Genomic DNA, 15,730 nt, shown 5'->3' on the forward strand with positions numbered 1-15,730 from the left:
ATAAATTGGTTATGACATAAGACATACATAACACAAACTACATATTCTTCCAAACTAAGGGTTAACTGTTTAACCTGGTTTAATTGAGGATTCAATTCATAGATTTACTGGAAATTCTACATACTGTCGCTTTAAAGTATCTGTTTTGTCAGTGATTGCTAAATCTACCAACAGGAAACGCCTGGGATATATATATATATATATATATATATATATATATATATATATATAATTTTTTAAATTTTTTTTTTTTTTTTAAAAGGTGCTACTTTTATAGCTTTACAGGGTGTGCGTATTTTCCCACTGCTCCTCAGAACATTTATAGATTAAATAAAATAATGAATAGCTGTCGTGGGCGAAGTAGACCTAGTGGCGCGGAACCATAACGCCCCTATATGTGGTTACGGGAATTGAGTCATTTACAACTCCGAAGCTGGAGTGAAAACATCGCATGTACGAAGTTTAGAGACACGCCGCAAACGTTTACTTTTTTTGGATCTATGAAATGATGAATTGGACGTTTTTTTAAACTGTCGAAGAGGAAAATTAACAGGATCTATGATAACTCCAATTGGAATTATACATCAATTTTAAATCAGAAAAGAAGGAATGCATCATTTCTTTGTGAAACTAACTTTCCTGTTGTCGCTTATTGCTCTAACACGAGGTAAGTGCAATAACAATAGTCAACCGTGTTTTGTTCGATAGTGAAATTGTACATTTATTACGTAGATGTTTTCCATGAGTTCACTCATAAAATCGTATTAGTGCACAGTAAATACTGATGTGCAGGGAAGAACAAATGGGAAGAAGTGACATTGATTGTAGAACGATGTCAGAATGTTGCACTTGTTGCATTCGAACTTCAAAGGCATCTTATTTTTGAGGGCATTACTTAAAATTGCGTTTTAAAATGTGACAGTTAAGAATATATTCCAGCATCAGTTTTCTTTCTTTGCAATATGCTCATGAGACCCGATTATTTATATATATATCAGCATTTACTGTGCACTAATTTATATATATATATATACATACACATATATATATATATATATATATATATACATACACATATATATATATATATATATATATATATCACAGCTGAAGTCGGAAGTTTACATACACCTTAGCCAAAAACATTTAAACTCAGTTTTTCACAATTCCTGACATTTAATCCTAGTAAAAATTCCCTGTTTTAGGTCAGTTAGGATCACCACTTCATTTTAAGAATGTGAAATGTTAGAATAATAGTAGAGAAAATGATTACATACACTCAATTTGGATTTGGTAGCATTGACTTTAAATTGTTTAACTTGGGTCAAACGTTTTGGGTAGCCTTCTGCCCACACATTTTCTATAGGATTGAGATCAGGGCTTTGTGACGGCCACTCCAATACCTTGACTTTGTTGTCCTTAAGCCATTTTGCCACAACTTTGGAAGTATGCTTGGGGTCATTGTCCATTTGGAAGACCCCTTTGTGACCAAGCTTTAACATCTTGAGATGTTGCTTCAATATATCCACACAATTTTCCTGCCTCATGAAGCCATCTATTTTGTGAAGTGCACCAGTCCCTCCTGCAGCAAAGCACCCCCACAACATGATGCTCCCACTCCCGTGCTTCACAGTTGGGATGGTGTTCTTTGACTTGCAAACTTCCCCCTTTTTCCTCCAAACATAACGATGATCATTATGGCCAAACAGTTCTATTTTTGTTTCATCAGACCAGAGGACATTTCTCCAAAAAGTACAATATTTGTCCCCATGTGCAGTTGCAAACCGTAGTCTGGCTTTTTTATGGCGGTTTTGGAGCAGTGGCTTCTTCCTTGCTGAGCAGCCTTTCAGGTTATGTTGATATAGAACTTGTTTTACTGTGGATATAGATACTTTTCTACCTGTTTCCTCCAGCATCTTCACAAGGTCCTTTGCTGTTGTTCTGAGATTGATCTGCACATTTCGCACCAAATTAATTAATCTCTGCACCAAATACATAATCTCTGTTTAAAAGCACAGTCAACTTAGTGTATGTAAACTTCTGACCAACTGGAATTGTGATACAGTGAATTATAAGTGAAATAATCTGTCTGTAAACAATTGTTGGAAAAATGACTTGTGTCATGCACAAAGTAGATGTCCCAACGGACTTGCAAAATCTATAGTTTGTCAAGGTTTTTTCTTCATATTTATTATTTTCTACATTGTAGAATAATAGTGAAGACATCAACACTAAACTATGAAAAAAATACATATGGAATCAAGTAGTAACCAAAAAAGTGTTAAACAAATCAAAATATATTTTATATTTGAGATTCTTCAAAGTAGCCACCCTTTGCCTTGATGACAGCTTTGCACACTCTTGGCCTTCTCTCAACCAGCTTCATGAGGTAGTCACCTGGAATGCGTTTCAATTGACAATTGTGCCTTGTTATAAGTTCATTTGTGGAATTTCTTTCCTTCGTAATGCGTTTGACCCAATCAGTTGTGTTGTGACAAGGTAGGGGTGGTCATATTATGGCAAGAACAGCTTAAATAAGCAAAGAGAAATGACAGTCCGTCATTACTTTAAGACATGAAGGTCAGTCAATCCTGAACATTTCGAGAACTTTGAAGTTTCTTCAAATGTATTCGCAAAAACCATCAAGTGCTATGATGAAACTGGCTCTCATGAGGACCGCCACAGGAAAGGAAGACCCAGAGTTACCTCTGCTGCAGGGAATACGTTCATTAGAGTTAACTGCACCTCAGATTGCAGCCCAAATAAATAACAGACACATCTCAACATCAGCTGTTCAGGGACTGCATGAATCAGACCTTCATGGTTTAATTGGTTTAAAAAAAAACACTACTAAAGGACACCAATAATAAGAAGAGACTTGCTTGGGCTAAGAAACATGAGCAATGGACATTAGACCGGTGGAAATCTGTCCTTTGGTCTGATGAGTCCAAATGTAAGATTTTTGGTTCCAACCGCCGTGTCTTTGTGAACGCAGAGTAGGTGAACGGATGATCTCCGCATGTGTGGTTCCCACCGTGAAGCATGGAGGAGGAGGTGTGAGGGTGCTTTTGCTGGTGCCACTGTCAGTGATTTATTTATAATTCAAGGCACACTTAACCAGCATGGCTACCACAGCATTTTGCATTGATTCGCCAACCCATCTGGTTTGTGCTTAGTGGGACTATAATTTGTTTTTCAACAGGACAATGACCCAACACACCTCCAGGTTGTGTAAGAGCTATTTGACCAAGAAGGAGAGTGATGGAGTGCTGCATCAGATGACCTGGCCTCCACAATCACCCGACTTCAACCCAATTGTGATGATTAGGGATGAGTTTGACCGCGGAGTGAAGGAAAAGCAGCCAAGAAGTGCTCAGCATATGTGGGAACTCATTCAAGACAGTTGGAAAAGCATTCCTCATGAAGCTGGTTGAGAGAATACCAAGAGCGTGCAAAGGTGCCATCAAGGCAATGGGCAGCAACTTTGAAGAATCTAAAATATATTTTGATTTGTTTAACACTTTTCTTTGGAGACAACATGATTCCCTATGTGTTATTTCATGGTGTTGATGTCTTAATAAAGAAAAACCCATGAATAAGTAGGTGTGTCCAAACTTTTGACTGGTACTGTATATACATGTAAATATTTTTTACATAAAATAAGTGTTTGGGGTGAAGAACGAAAACATGTTACCAAGGTTATTATTATTTTTAAAATGTTGTTTATCAGTTATTTGAAGTGCAAAATTGTCCTCTTTAGTGGTCATTAGGACGTAAATGTGATAACATTTACATTACAGTCAATGGGTACAGTAGGTGAAAAACATAGTTGCAGAGGACATGTCCTGCTCTTATTTGACTATTATTTAACATGACACAGTCCTGACTGCTCACTGAATTATTCCTGAGATGTTCACTTACTAGAAACAATTTAAATATCAAACTCACAAAAATTATAATTTATAATTACACACACTTTTTACATTTCCATAAAATGTGAAGCAGACATTATTTTTAGAACCAGGAAGATAAAGTTGGCAAGGATGTCCTCTCAAGGGGACAACAGGACTCAATAAAGTGGCTTGTATGGCCTCAGGTACGGACCAAGATCTGATATCCACTGGAGGACAAAAATTATGGATCTCAGGACGATATGTGACTTTGTGGGTGACCCCACCAAATTGACATAGAAATGTGAGTTATAGATCTGTCATTCTCATTGAAATCAAGTCTAAGAAGCAGTAGATCTATGCTTACAGTTCTTAAGTTCCGTTTTTGCGTTTTACTTTCGGTTTTGTACACCAGCTTCAAACAGCTGAAAAAAAAAAAATGGTATTGAAAATATATTTCACAGCGCTTTAGATGGTACAATGATTTTCTACACTATACATTCTTGTCTTGTCACATAAACTGAAATTAGGCAAACAATTAGAATTTTTGCTACCAGGAAATGGTGGAGCGATTTCTGCATATTGCACCTTCACATTTATTTTGTATTTACAGATAGCCAGGCAGGACATTGTATTGTCATCATAGGATCCTGGATAACACTAACTGTTGTGCTCTCGGCTGACAGATGCGGCTTGCGCCATTCGCTCTGCGTTTGCAAGAAAGTTCACTGTTCAGCCTAGGAATATGAATATTCAAGCCTTAACCATTGAGGCAGGTTTGAGTCGAGTTACACAGAATCATTTTGCAGCGCTATGTTACTCCCCAAATATTGTACATTCTTTGGGACAGCTGCAAAGGAAGAATGTGCCTACCAGTGTGTCAAGTCCCATTCACCACAAACTGCACTTCAAGGTGGCAGTAGTCACACCTAGTCCTTACAATCGTCATCATGAAGGATATTTCTGTTGTTTAATACTCAAGCATTTGGATGTTATTTTGTTCACGTCTTGTTGCTTTTCCAAAACCATCCATTGATGACTGTATATCAAAATCTTCTCTTCAATTGTGAAAAGAATTAAGAGGTTGTGTGTGTGTTGTATTGACTCGTTCTGTTTGCAGGCCTAAGATGCTCTATGTCCACCGAGTCGTGTTTGAACCTGGGGAGGTGTGAGGCCACGGCTGACGGAAATGGAGAGTGCAAGTAAGTTTCAAATCCCTTTACACGAGGTAAATATGCACAGCAAACTCCTGCATAAAATACATATTATACATTCCAGAGAGCATTTAGTAAATGACATATCCAAGAACATGAAGTTGTTTAATTTGATCATGTTGAGTTGAGGCCTAGCTTGGGCCTCTGAAGGCATTTTCAGTTGCCTAAGAGAGTAGCACATGCCTATCCTTGGAAGACAATTACAACCTAGGCCTGGGCCAGCGAATGAATGAGATGTGTGGGTTTTGAAGAGGACTGCACCGGGGGGGTCGCTGTGTTTGTGTGTCTCGCAGCCTGCTCAGCCCAGCCCACTGCTACTGAATGCAGGCTCCCTCTCCCCTCTCTCCAGCAGAAGTCTCTGTTGGAGACACTCACTCTTAGTCCTAAATCTTGTTTCTCTTTTCTTTCACGGAGCGACAGCTGGGCTTTGCCAGAAGCTCGGCGGCCATTGTTCTCCAGTCAGATGAATTCTGTGTGACTAATCTGGGTGATGCTTCCCAGTGAGTTCTGGCTGCAGCCCCTGTCCTTCCCCCCGCTCCCCCTGCTCAAGGGTTTTGTCCCCCTGTTGATTGTTGAATGGGCTTTCTCTCTCTTGAGAGATTTTCATCTGAAGGACAGATGGAAGTAGAGGGTAATTAGACTGGATGGTTTCATAATTGTGAACAGATACATAAAGAGACTGTAAATTAGTAAACAAGTTGTAATGCATATCTGAGGTTGTTGTTGTTCTCCATTTTTAAAGTGAAATGAGCAGGTCAATACAAAGCGTTCAGTAGCTCTTCTACATCAACGACATGTAGAACTTCTATTGTCCCCTGACCCCTCTTACCCCTGTTGCACAAAGGCTACCTGAACATTGGCTCTGCTTCCAGCCTGTTATTTGAGTGCCAGTGTTGCCTTACTGAGCTGTAGTGGAGTGGGATGAAACTGGACTAGCGCAGAGGTTCAATCAGGGCAGGTCGGCTCTTGGCTCCTGCAGGCCCAGGCAGCCATTTTGGCTCTGGGCCACATCTTAATTGTGTCTGGCAGTGTTTCGCCCCCCTTGTTGGGCCACAAAGCCATCATTGTGCCTGCCACTGTCCTCAGACTCTCCTAATTAAACATGGAGATTGTGATTAGTGGCCTGCTAGACTGGAGCACCACATTTTTTGGAGAGAGCTGATATTTTTTTTTTTCTACTACGCCTTCCTTTTGTGTGTCTTTTACTATGCCTTCATTTTTTGTATTATCCCACGGTAACGAGAGTTAACAATCCCACAATGTGTCTGGAATGTACAGACAGAGGTCAGAGGTTGTGTTGTGTCTTCTCTAGTGTTCAATGCTGGAAATGTTTGTTTATGGGTATACAGTATGTTTGGACAAACTTTAAACAGTGCTTGTGATGTGAAAAATGATGACTAAAATGGGAACATTCAGCAGAGCAAGCTAAGTGCACCCTATCAGATTAATCCAATTCTAATACCGTGGCTTAATGTCAACAACGCTGCTAGTTTCTTTCCACAATCTTCCACTGAATGTTCAAGCGTTTCTCACCAGGTAGGCTAAACTGGCTTGCTTTGTCTTTTCAAAATCAAAGAATTGTGTGGCAGGTCCTACTGAATTGTTGACAACATAAGTTAATGCCTGGAGGACTAACCACATCCAGGTGGGTTAATTGGCATGATCCCTTCAGTCTTTTCAGGTTATAAGTTAGGCCTAATGAAGACCCATGAACCCATAAGATACAGTAGACCCAAGGCCTCATATTGGAGGTTTGATGAGAGAAATACAGACTCAGTGAGCATTGCTACTGAGAGAGGCCGCCGTAGGCAGACCTAACTCTCAAGAGAAGACAGGCTATGTGCACACCGCCACAAAATGCGGTGGAAACTAGAGGTCGACCGATTATGATTTTTCAACGCCGATACCGATTAATCGACTGATTTTTATTTATTTATTTGTAATAATGACAATTACAACAATACTGAATGAACACTTATTTTAACTTAATATAATACATCAATAAAATCAATTTAGCCTCAAATAAATAATGAAACATGTTCAATTTGGTTTAAATAATGCAAAAACAAAGTGTCGGAGAAGTGCAATATGTGCCATGTAAGAAAGCTAACGTTTAAGTTCCTTGCTCAGAACATGAGAACATATGAAAGCTGGTGGTTCCTTTTAACATGAGTCTTCAATATTCCCAGGTAAGAAGTTTTAGGTTGTAGTTATTATAGGAATTATAGGACTATTTCTCTGTATACGATTTGGATTTCATATACCTTTGACTATTGGATGTTCTTATAGGCACTTTAGTATTGCCAGTGTAACAGTATAGCTTCCGTCCCTCTCCTCGCTCCTACCTGGGCTCGAACCAGGAACACATCAACAATAGCCACCCTCGAAGCAGCGTTACCCATGCAGAGCAAGGGGAACAACTACTCCAAGTCTCAGAGCGAGTGACCTTTGAAACGCTATTAGCGCGCACCCTGCTAACTAGCTAGCCATTTCACATCGGTTACACCAGCCTAATCTCGGGAGTTGATAGGCTTGAAGTCATAAACAGCACAATGCTTGAAGCATTGCGAAGAGCTGCTGGCAAAACGCACGAAAGTGCTGTTTGAATGAATGCTTATAAGCCTGCTGGTGCCTACCATCGCTCAGTCAGACTGCTCTATCAAATCATAGACTTAATTAGAACATAACAACACACAGAAATACGAGCCTTTGGTCATTGATATGGTCGAATACGGAAAACAAAACATGTATTATTTCAGTAAAATAAGGAACCGTTCTGTATTTTATCAAACGGGTGGCATCCATAAGTCTAGATATTCCTGTTACATTGCACAACCTTCAATGTTATGTCATAATTACGTAAAACTCTGGCAAATTAGTTCGCAACGAGCCAGGCGGCCCAAACTGTTGCATATACCCTGACTCTGCGTACAATGAACGCAAGAGAAGTGACACAATTTCACCTGGTTAATATTGCCTGCTAACCTGGATTTATTTTAGCTAAGTATGCAGGTTTAAAAATATATACTTGTGTATTGATTTTAAGAAAGGCATTGATGTTTATGGTTAGGTACATGTTGGAGTAACGACAGTCCTTTTTCGCGAATGCGCACCACATCGATTATATGCAACCATGTGTAGTTAACTAGTGATTATGATTGATTGATTGATTTTGTTTTTTATAAGATAAGTTGAATGCTAGCTAGCAACTTTCCTTGGCTTCTTACTGCATTCGCGTAATAGGCAGGCTCCTCGTGGAGTGCACATGTAAGGCAGGTGGTTAGAGAGTTGGACTAGTTAACCGTAAGTTTGCAAGATTGACTCCCCAAGCTGACAAGATAAAAATCTGTCGTTCTGCCCCTGAACAAGGCAGTTAAGTTACTGTTCCTAGGCCGCCATTGAAAATAAGAATGTGTTCTTAACTGGCTTGCCTAGTTAAATAAAGGTGTAAAAAATATTTTTTGGGGGGGCCAAATCGGTGTCCAAAAATACAGATTTCCGATTGTTATGAAAACCAAGTGTATGACCATATTAGAGACACGCATTTCCTTTAGATTACACAGACCCACAAAATATTCTAGAACACATCCAATTTTGATAAACTCCCATATCTATTGGGTGAAATAACACAGTGTGCCATCACAGCAGCAAGATTTGTGACCTGTTGCAACAAGAAAAGGGCAACGAGTGAAGAACAAACAACACTGTAATTACAGCCCATATTTATGTTTATTTTCCCTTTTGTACTTGAACTATTTGCACATTGTTACAGCACTGTATATAGCCATATTAAGACATTTGAAATGTCTCTATTCCCCTGGAACTTTTGTGAGTGTAATGTTTACAGTTTAGTTTTGGATTGTTTATTTCACTTTTGTTTAATATCTATTTAACTTGCTTTGGCATAGAAAAATATGTTTCCCTTGCCAATAGCCAATAAATCCCTTTAGATTGAGAGAGAGAGAGAGAGAGAGAGAGAGAGAGAGAGAGAGAGAGAGAGAGAGAGAGAGAGAGAGAGAGAGAGAGAGAGAGAGAGAGAGAGAGAGAGAGAGAGAGAGAGAGAGAGAGAGAGAGAGAGAGAGAGAGAGAGAGAGAGAGAGAGAGAGAGAGAGAGAGAGAGAGAGAGAGAGAGAGAGAGAGAGAGACAGAGAGACAGAGAGACAGAGAGACAGAGAGACAGAGAGACAGAGAGACAGAGAGACAGAGAGACAGAGAGACAGAGGAAAAGAGCAGGTTGGTGAGGTCTGGTGGCGTCGGTCTGTGCGGCAGCCTGTCTGAATAATATAGGCTACGTTATATGTTTTGATGGTCTCCATGAAATTCCTTCCCTGAGCATACAGGAAGTGTATTTCCACGGCCATGTTCCCATTCCTGACAGGATCACGGCCTTCCTTCACCTCAATTAAAACAATGCCGCTCTGAAGTCAAGACAAGTGGTATTCCCAGGTAAAGTGCCATCCAATGCTTCAGTTTTATTTCCACTGAACAAAACTATAAACACAACATGTGAAGTGTTGGTCCCATGTTTCATGAGCTGAAATAAAAACAAGCTTAACATTTCTCTGGAACTTTTGTGCACATATACAACTCTGTTAGTGAGCATTTCTCATTTGCCAAGATCATCCATCTACCTGACAGTTGTGGCATATCAAGAAGCTGATTGACCAACATGATCATTACACAGGTGTGGGACAACATTCCACATGGGCACAATCAACAGCCTGATCAACTCTATGTGAAGGACATGTGTCGTGCTGCATGAGGCAAATGGTCGTCACACCAGATACTGACTGGTTTTCTGATCCACGCACCTACCTTTTTTTAAAGGTATCTGTGACCAACAGATGCATGGTTGCATGTAGTGGTTATATTTTTGTTCAGTGTAGTACTGTAGGTTGCCTACTTTACATTCCAAGCCATGAATACTGAGCTCCTCCCTCATATCTGGACTGGTGAATGAGAGCTACTGGGATCAGGGCAGGCCAGGGTAGTTTATCTGAAGGAGGCCTCTCATCTAGTAAGCTGACATGACAGTAACAGAAAGCAGTGCAGTGTAGGGCCAATAAGAACCCAAGAGAGAGAGATATGATCCACACTCTAGGATGGCTAGAATCAAGGGGCTTAGCTTCAGATCCTCAGCCAGGGAGATGAGAGATGCACTGTCTGGAGAGGGCTTCACATACTGTGCCTCAGTCGGCAGGAAAACAGAAGAGACTCCTCAAAATATCTGTCTTTTTTTGGACCGGCAATTGATACAGTGAGTCACGTGACCTCTTGTGCTTCAGAGGAGGGCTTAGTCCCCCACTGGAGAAGGGAGATTTGGAAGTGATGTGGTATGGATGAGACTGAGCCAGGGTATTTTGAGCAATATTGCTGTATGTCTGTCACTCATCAACCTGTCCTGTACTCAGGTTGTGTCCAAAATGGGGCCCTATTCCCTATGCAGTGCATACATTTTGCCTGATGAGAAGTCTTTGATGTGATGATGCATGCTGAGTTGAGGCCTCAGTATTTGGGGAGTCACACCTTAGCATAGATGGCCCCTGTGCTGCCTGTCTGCGAGCCTGCTTGCCTTGAGAAATAAGTCTTCTGCAGTAACAGCCAGTCTCCCCTCCTTCAGAAAGACATAAATAGCCCAGTTAGCACCTGAGACGAAGGTTTCCATGACAGGTTCTAATCTGCAGGCACTGTATTCAAAGAGCTGGAACTGATATAACCTCGGATAATCATTCTCTCAAGTGTTTGTCCAAGCTTTAACGAATTCCCCTTTGGATAGATAGTTAGATGGCCTAGCTACGTGTGTGTTAAAACTCTCTGACTGAAGTGAAATAAGAAGCAGGCCCATTCATTCCCTGGCATGTGTGGTGTGGTAGTGACCGGTAGTCGGTAGTCCGGCTGGCCATTTGATTAATTGTTCAGCAGTCTTATGGCTTGGGGGTAGAAGCTGTTAAGGAGCCTTTTGGTCCTAGACTTGGCGCTACGATACCGCTTGCCGTGCAGTAACAGAGAGAACAGTCTGGAGTCTTTGACAGTTTTTTGGGCCTTCCTTCGACACCGCTTATTATAGAGGTCCTGGATGGCAGGAAGCTTGGCCCCAGTGATGTACTGGGCCGCACACACTACCCTCTGTAGCGCCTTACGGTCAGATGCCGAGCAGTTGCCATACCAGGCGGTGATGCAACCGGTCAGAATGCTCTCAATGGGGACAGCTGTAGAACTTTTTGGGGATCAGGGGATCCATGCAAAATCTTTTCAGTCTCCTGAGGGGGAAAAGGTGTTGTCGTGCCCTCTTCACAACTGTCTTGGTGTGTTTGGACCATGATAGTTCGTTGGTGATGTGGACACCAAAAGAACTTGAAACTCATGAATGAAAGCCAGCCCTTGTCCTGGCCAGTGATGCTTCAATGCAACCTCTGTTTGCTACGAGGCAGATGAATCCCTGCATTTTAGTCCACCACTCCACCACTCCACCCCCCCACTCCCATCCTTTCATTCAGACGCAGGAAACAGCCTCGAAGGACTGGGGGAAGAAAAGGTGCTGTATTGTATGTGATCATATCATCACACAGGGCCCTGGGCTTTCATGGGCCGCCGGGCCCGGGTCGGCTTCCCTTTGGCAAAAACCTCAGTGGAGCAAAGGAGGGGCTGAACTGAGCCGCTGACTGTTCTGTTCTGACTGATTGAAGCGACTTGACGTTGGGGAACTTCAACGCTGTGGATTAGAGATATTTGAGTCTGAGGGGTGACACGTAACAAAGAAAAATCACATACATTTTGATCACCGGCTAATATGACTGACAGCGAGGCCATCTGTGTGTGTGCGCGTGTGCAGCGAGGCAGGAGAGAAAACAACAATAGAGAAGCATTTCCTCATTTGATGAATTTGTGCCCGACCACCTGTCTGTCTGTGGATCATAACTGAACAGCTAAAAGGGACTTGCATCACCCACAAGGCAGCACACTCCATAATACCCATGATTACTTGTGGTTTTCGCATTCAACTCCAAACAGAAGACTGCCTCACAGCGGCAGGTGTTCTATGAACTTTCACACACACAAATTCACACAGGATACTCCTCACAAAGACAACACAAAACACAAGTTAATGGCTTTCTTCTGAATGGAGTGATAAGGAGGTCCTTTAAAAAACATTTTTAAATTGGTCTGAAATTAGGTCTAAACTAAAGCCAATATCATCTGTTTGAATCACCTCAACTTCATAAAATGTTCTCATAGGTAGACCTCAACCAAACACAACACTGAGCTCTGTACAGTAACTACTCCGTCAGGGTCTGCTTCCGTGTCACACACCTTCAGCCACATTTAATCACTTAAGAGGTTCCCAGTCTCGTAAAGCAGCAGGCTAGGCAGTAGCAACACCACCACCAGTCATTAGGAGAAGGCAGCATGAGTCAGAAATCCCCCAGGCAGCCTCCTTCCCTGTCCCTGTTCCTGTCTCGCCATATCTCCCCTGCACCTCCTATCTCCTTTCTGCCTCTGCCTGCATCCCCTGCCTCTCCTCCTGCCCCTTGTTCTGTGTTGTGTCCCTGGGGGATCGGTTCCTTTCCCATGGGCTCTGTCAGTAATAGGGCCAAATAAACAGGCCTCTAATGAACACTACCAGATGTTGGCTGGGAAGCTACGATTAGAGAGAGAGAGGGGGGCTGAGGCACAGGACCACAGCAAGCCCTGGGGGAGTGCTTTCAGACAGATCAGACTAAAGGATACTTAGCAGAGACACAGACACCAAACAGCCAGGAAATGAGAGAGGAGAAACACAAGGCAGGGGAAAAAAGTGTTCCTATAAGAGTTTGACTCCAGGCTGGAGGCAGTTTAGAGAGAGGTGGTCGGAGGCATGAAAAAAGAGAGATGGACTGTGAAAAAACAAAAACTGAATTAGCTCCAGGCCCAAAATGGTCAAGTTTGTCACTTTCTCGATTCGGTGTTGAGGTTCAATTCTCAAAATGTTCATGGTGTCGTGGTGAACATTTACTTGGAACAGTCAAGTGTTCTTTTTGTCTTATAGCGCAGACAGACCAACCTAAACATCCCCCGTCTGCAGTTAATCATCTGCTGAGTTTTGCGATTCAACATTCCCCGAATCGTCAGGAAATGAACAGAAAATGACGGCTGATGTTCAGTGGTCAGATGCGTTAGGACGGCCACTGTGCTAATTGCAGTTAGTCAGCACTGTGTGTTTGACCCTTTTAGAGAAACTACACTACAATACTGTAGGTAAATGGTGAACATAGGTAGGCTGCATGGCTGTCGTAGGCTGGTATTGAAGAGTGGAGCCTGTACGTCTCTGTGCGTGTGTGTGTGTGTGTGTCTATATATGCGTGTGTGTGTTCATGTGTACGCCTGCGTGCCGGTGTGTCTTCAAAGCACAGTGCCTTTCTGTGCATGGTGACCTCCGAGAGTGACAGATGGCAGATTGGCCCAACAGTGGAGAAACCCCCCAGAGTGGTGTCTGCTCCCGAGGTCAGGTGTCATGACAACATCTGCTCTCTGCCTGGGCTGATCCTCAGCCGCCCGCTGCACACTGCAGCACAGACGCACACAAACACACACATGAGCACACACACAGACCCTTTGCCACGGGCTACTGGTGGCCAGGAAGAAAAGCAATCTCAGCAGGACAGTGGAGGCTACTGGGGCAGGCAGGGAGGGACGACAGTCACAGGATAACAACAACAGTATCAGCCTGATTACAGAGGTTCCCCTGTTATACAACATCACTCCGGGCCTGCTGCACACCTGATATTTGAACAGCTTCTGATTCTTCTCCTCTTTTCAGCTGTTCTTTATTTAACCTTTCTAGCAGATAGTTTACCTGCTGCCAAGATTGGCGTACTCTGGATGACGTGGCCAGGAGTCTGTTGTAGCAGCTGCCTTTCACTGTTTGTTTTGAACGGTTCAAATTACAAGAGTAGTTGTGTGTCTTTTTGGTTTTTCCCTTTTATAGTCTGTGTGAGCCATTTAAGACGGTTAGCCGTGTGTGTCCTGTAAAACTGATTTTGTGCTGACGGCCTATTCGTCGACCTCTCACCAAGTTAAAGAGCAAACGGTTAGCATTCTTGGCTAGCGCGTGCTGAGGTTGACTCTGTTCAAACGCCAGGGCCAGAGTGTGTTTGAGCAGCGGGGCCACGTGGACCGAGGCAGAGGAGTGGGTGCTTTATGTATTTGTCTTTGAGGCCCCAGTGTGAGACATTGGGCTGTTTGTGATGAACAGGCAGGTCTGGGCCTGGTTTAAAAAGCTGGTGTGAGTTTTTGCATAGCCCTGTAAAGTGAGGCTGCCAAGAGCCTCCATTGAGGACTGTGGTTCAGGGATAGGGACAGGAGACTGGGGGGGAAGGGAGGGGGAGGGGGGGGGGGGTGGTTAAGAGTAAACACCAACATTCCTTCCAAACCAGCAACCTCCTCTGTTCACTGGCTTACCACTAACTCTCCATCCCACCCCCTCCTCCAAAACCAGTTCAATTTCCTTGCTTTCAGACAGCTTTTGTTTGTCTCTCTCTGCATCGTTTAAGTATGCTTGGGTTGACCAGGGAAAAGTAACACCCAGGCCCAGACTTTGAGGTTTTTGGAGCCAAGGCCCAGTCGAGAGAGAGTCATAAATCCTAATATGGTAGCTTACAAAAGCAGACAACCCTATGGACGCCATGAAAAGAGAGAGTGGGGGAAAACAATTAGCGGGAACTAGAGCGAAAGAAGGTATATTGAGGAGGGGGGAGTAAAAGGACGGTCAGCCGTATGAAGGCTCCATAAGGAGGAAGTGAAAAGAAGACCGAATGAAGGACCAAAAGGAGAGAGAGAGAGGCCAGGGATGAGCCCGATGGAGAGAGAGAGAGGCCAGGGATGACCCCGATGGAGAGAGAGAGAGGCCAGGGATGAGCCCGATGGAGAGAGAGAGAGGCCAGGGATGAGCCCGATGGAGAGAGAGAGAGGCCAGGGATGAGCTGGATGGAGAGAGAGAGAGAGAGAGAGGCCAGGGATGACCCCGATGGATGGAGAGAGAGAGAGAGAGAGGCCAGGGATGAGCCCGATGGAGAGAGAGAGAGACCAGGGATGAGCCCGATGGAGAGAGAGAGATGCCAGGGATGAGCCCGATGGAGAGAGAGAGAGGGGCCAGGGATGAGCCCGATGGAGAGAGAGAGAGGCCAGGGATGAGCCCGATGGAGAGAGAGAGAGAGAGGCCAGGGATGAGCCCGATAGAGAGAGAGAGAGAGAGGCCAGGGATGAGCCCGATAGAGAGAGAGAGAGGCCAGGGATGAGCCTGATGGAGAGAGAGAGAGAGAGAGAGGCCAGGGATGAGCCCGATGGAGAGAGAGAGAGAGGCCAGGGATGAGCCCGATAGAGAGAGAGGGCAGGGAGGAGCCCGATGGAGAGAGAGAGAGCGGCCAGAGATGAGCCCGATGGAGAGAGAGAGAGGCCAGGGATGAGCCCGATGGAGAGAGAGAGAGGCCAGGGATGAGCCTGATGGAGAGAGAGAGAGGCCAGGGATGAGCCCGATGGAGAGAGAGAGAGGCCAGGGATGAGCCTGATGGAGAGAGAGAGCGAGCGAGAGGCCAGGGATGAGCCTGATGGAGAGAGATAGAGAGGCCAGGGATGAGCCCGATGGAGAGA

General features: G+C 43.7%; 1 protein-coding gene across 2 annotated transcripts in view; it reads left to right on the plus strand.

The window, feature by feature from the left end:
- Nucleotides 1–252: 252 nt before the first annotated feature.
- The window catches only part of LOC110535851 (neurogenic locus notch homolog protein 1), a 48,964-nt gene continuing 33,486 nt past the window's right edge, over nucleotides 253–15,730 (plus strand). For both annotated transcript variants that reach the window (XM_021621178.3, XM_021621179.3), the window contains exons 1-2: nucleotides 253–667; nucleotides 5,011–5,092. In XM_021621178.3, coding sequence (XP_021476853.3) covers nucleotides 610–667; nucleotides 5,011–5,092 — 140 coding nt within the window. In that variant the 5' untranslated portion in view covers nucleotides 253–609. The remainder of the gene's footprint in view (nucleotides 668–5,010; nucleotides 5,093–15,730) is intronic.

Source organism: Oncorhynchus mykiss, chromosome 11, assembly GCF_057628025.1.
Source record: "Oncorhynchus mykiss isolate SJ-2025 chromosome 11, ASM5762802v1, whole genome shotgun sequence".
NCBI classification, from domain to species: domain Eukaryota; kingdom Metazoa; phylum Chordata; class Actinopteri; order Salmoniformes; family Salmonidae; genus Oncorhynchus; species Oncorhynchus mykiss.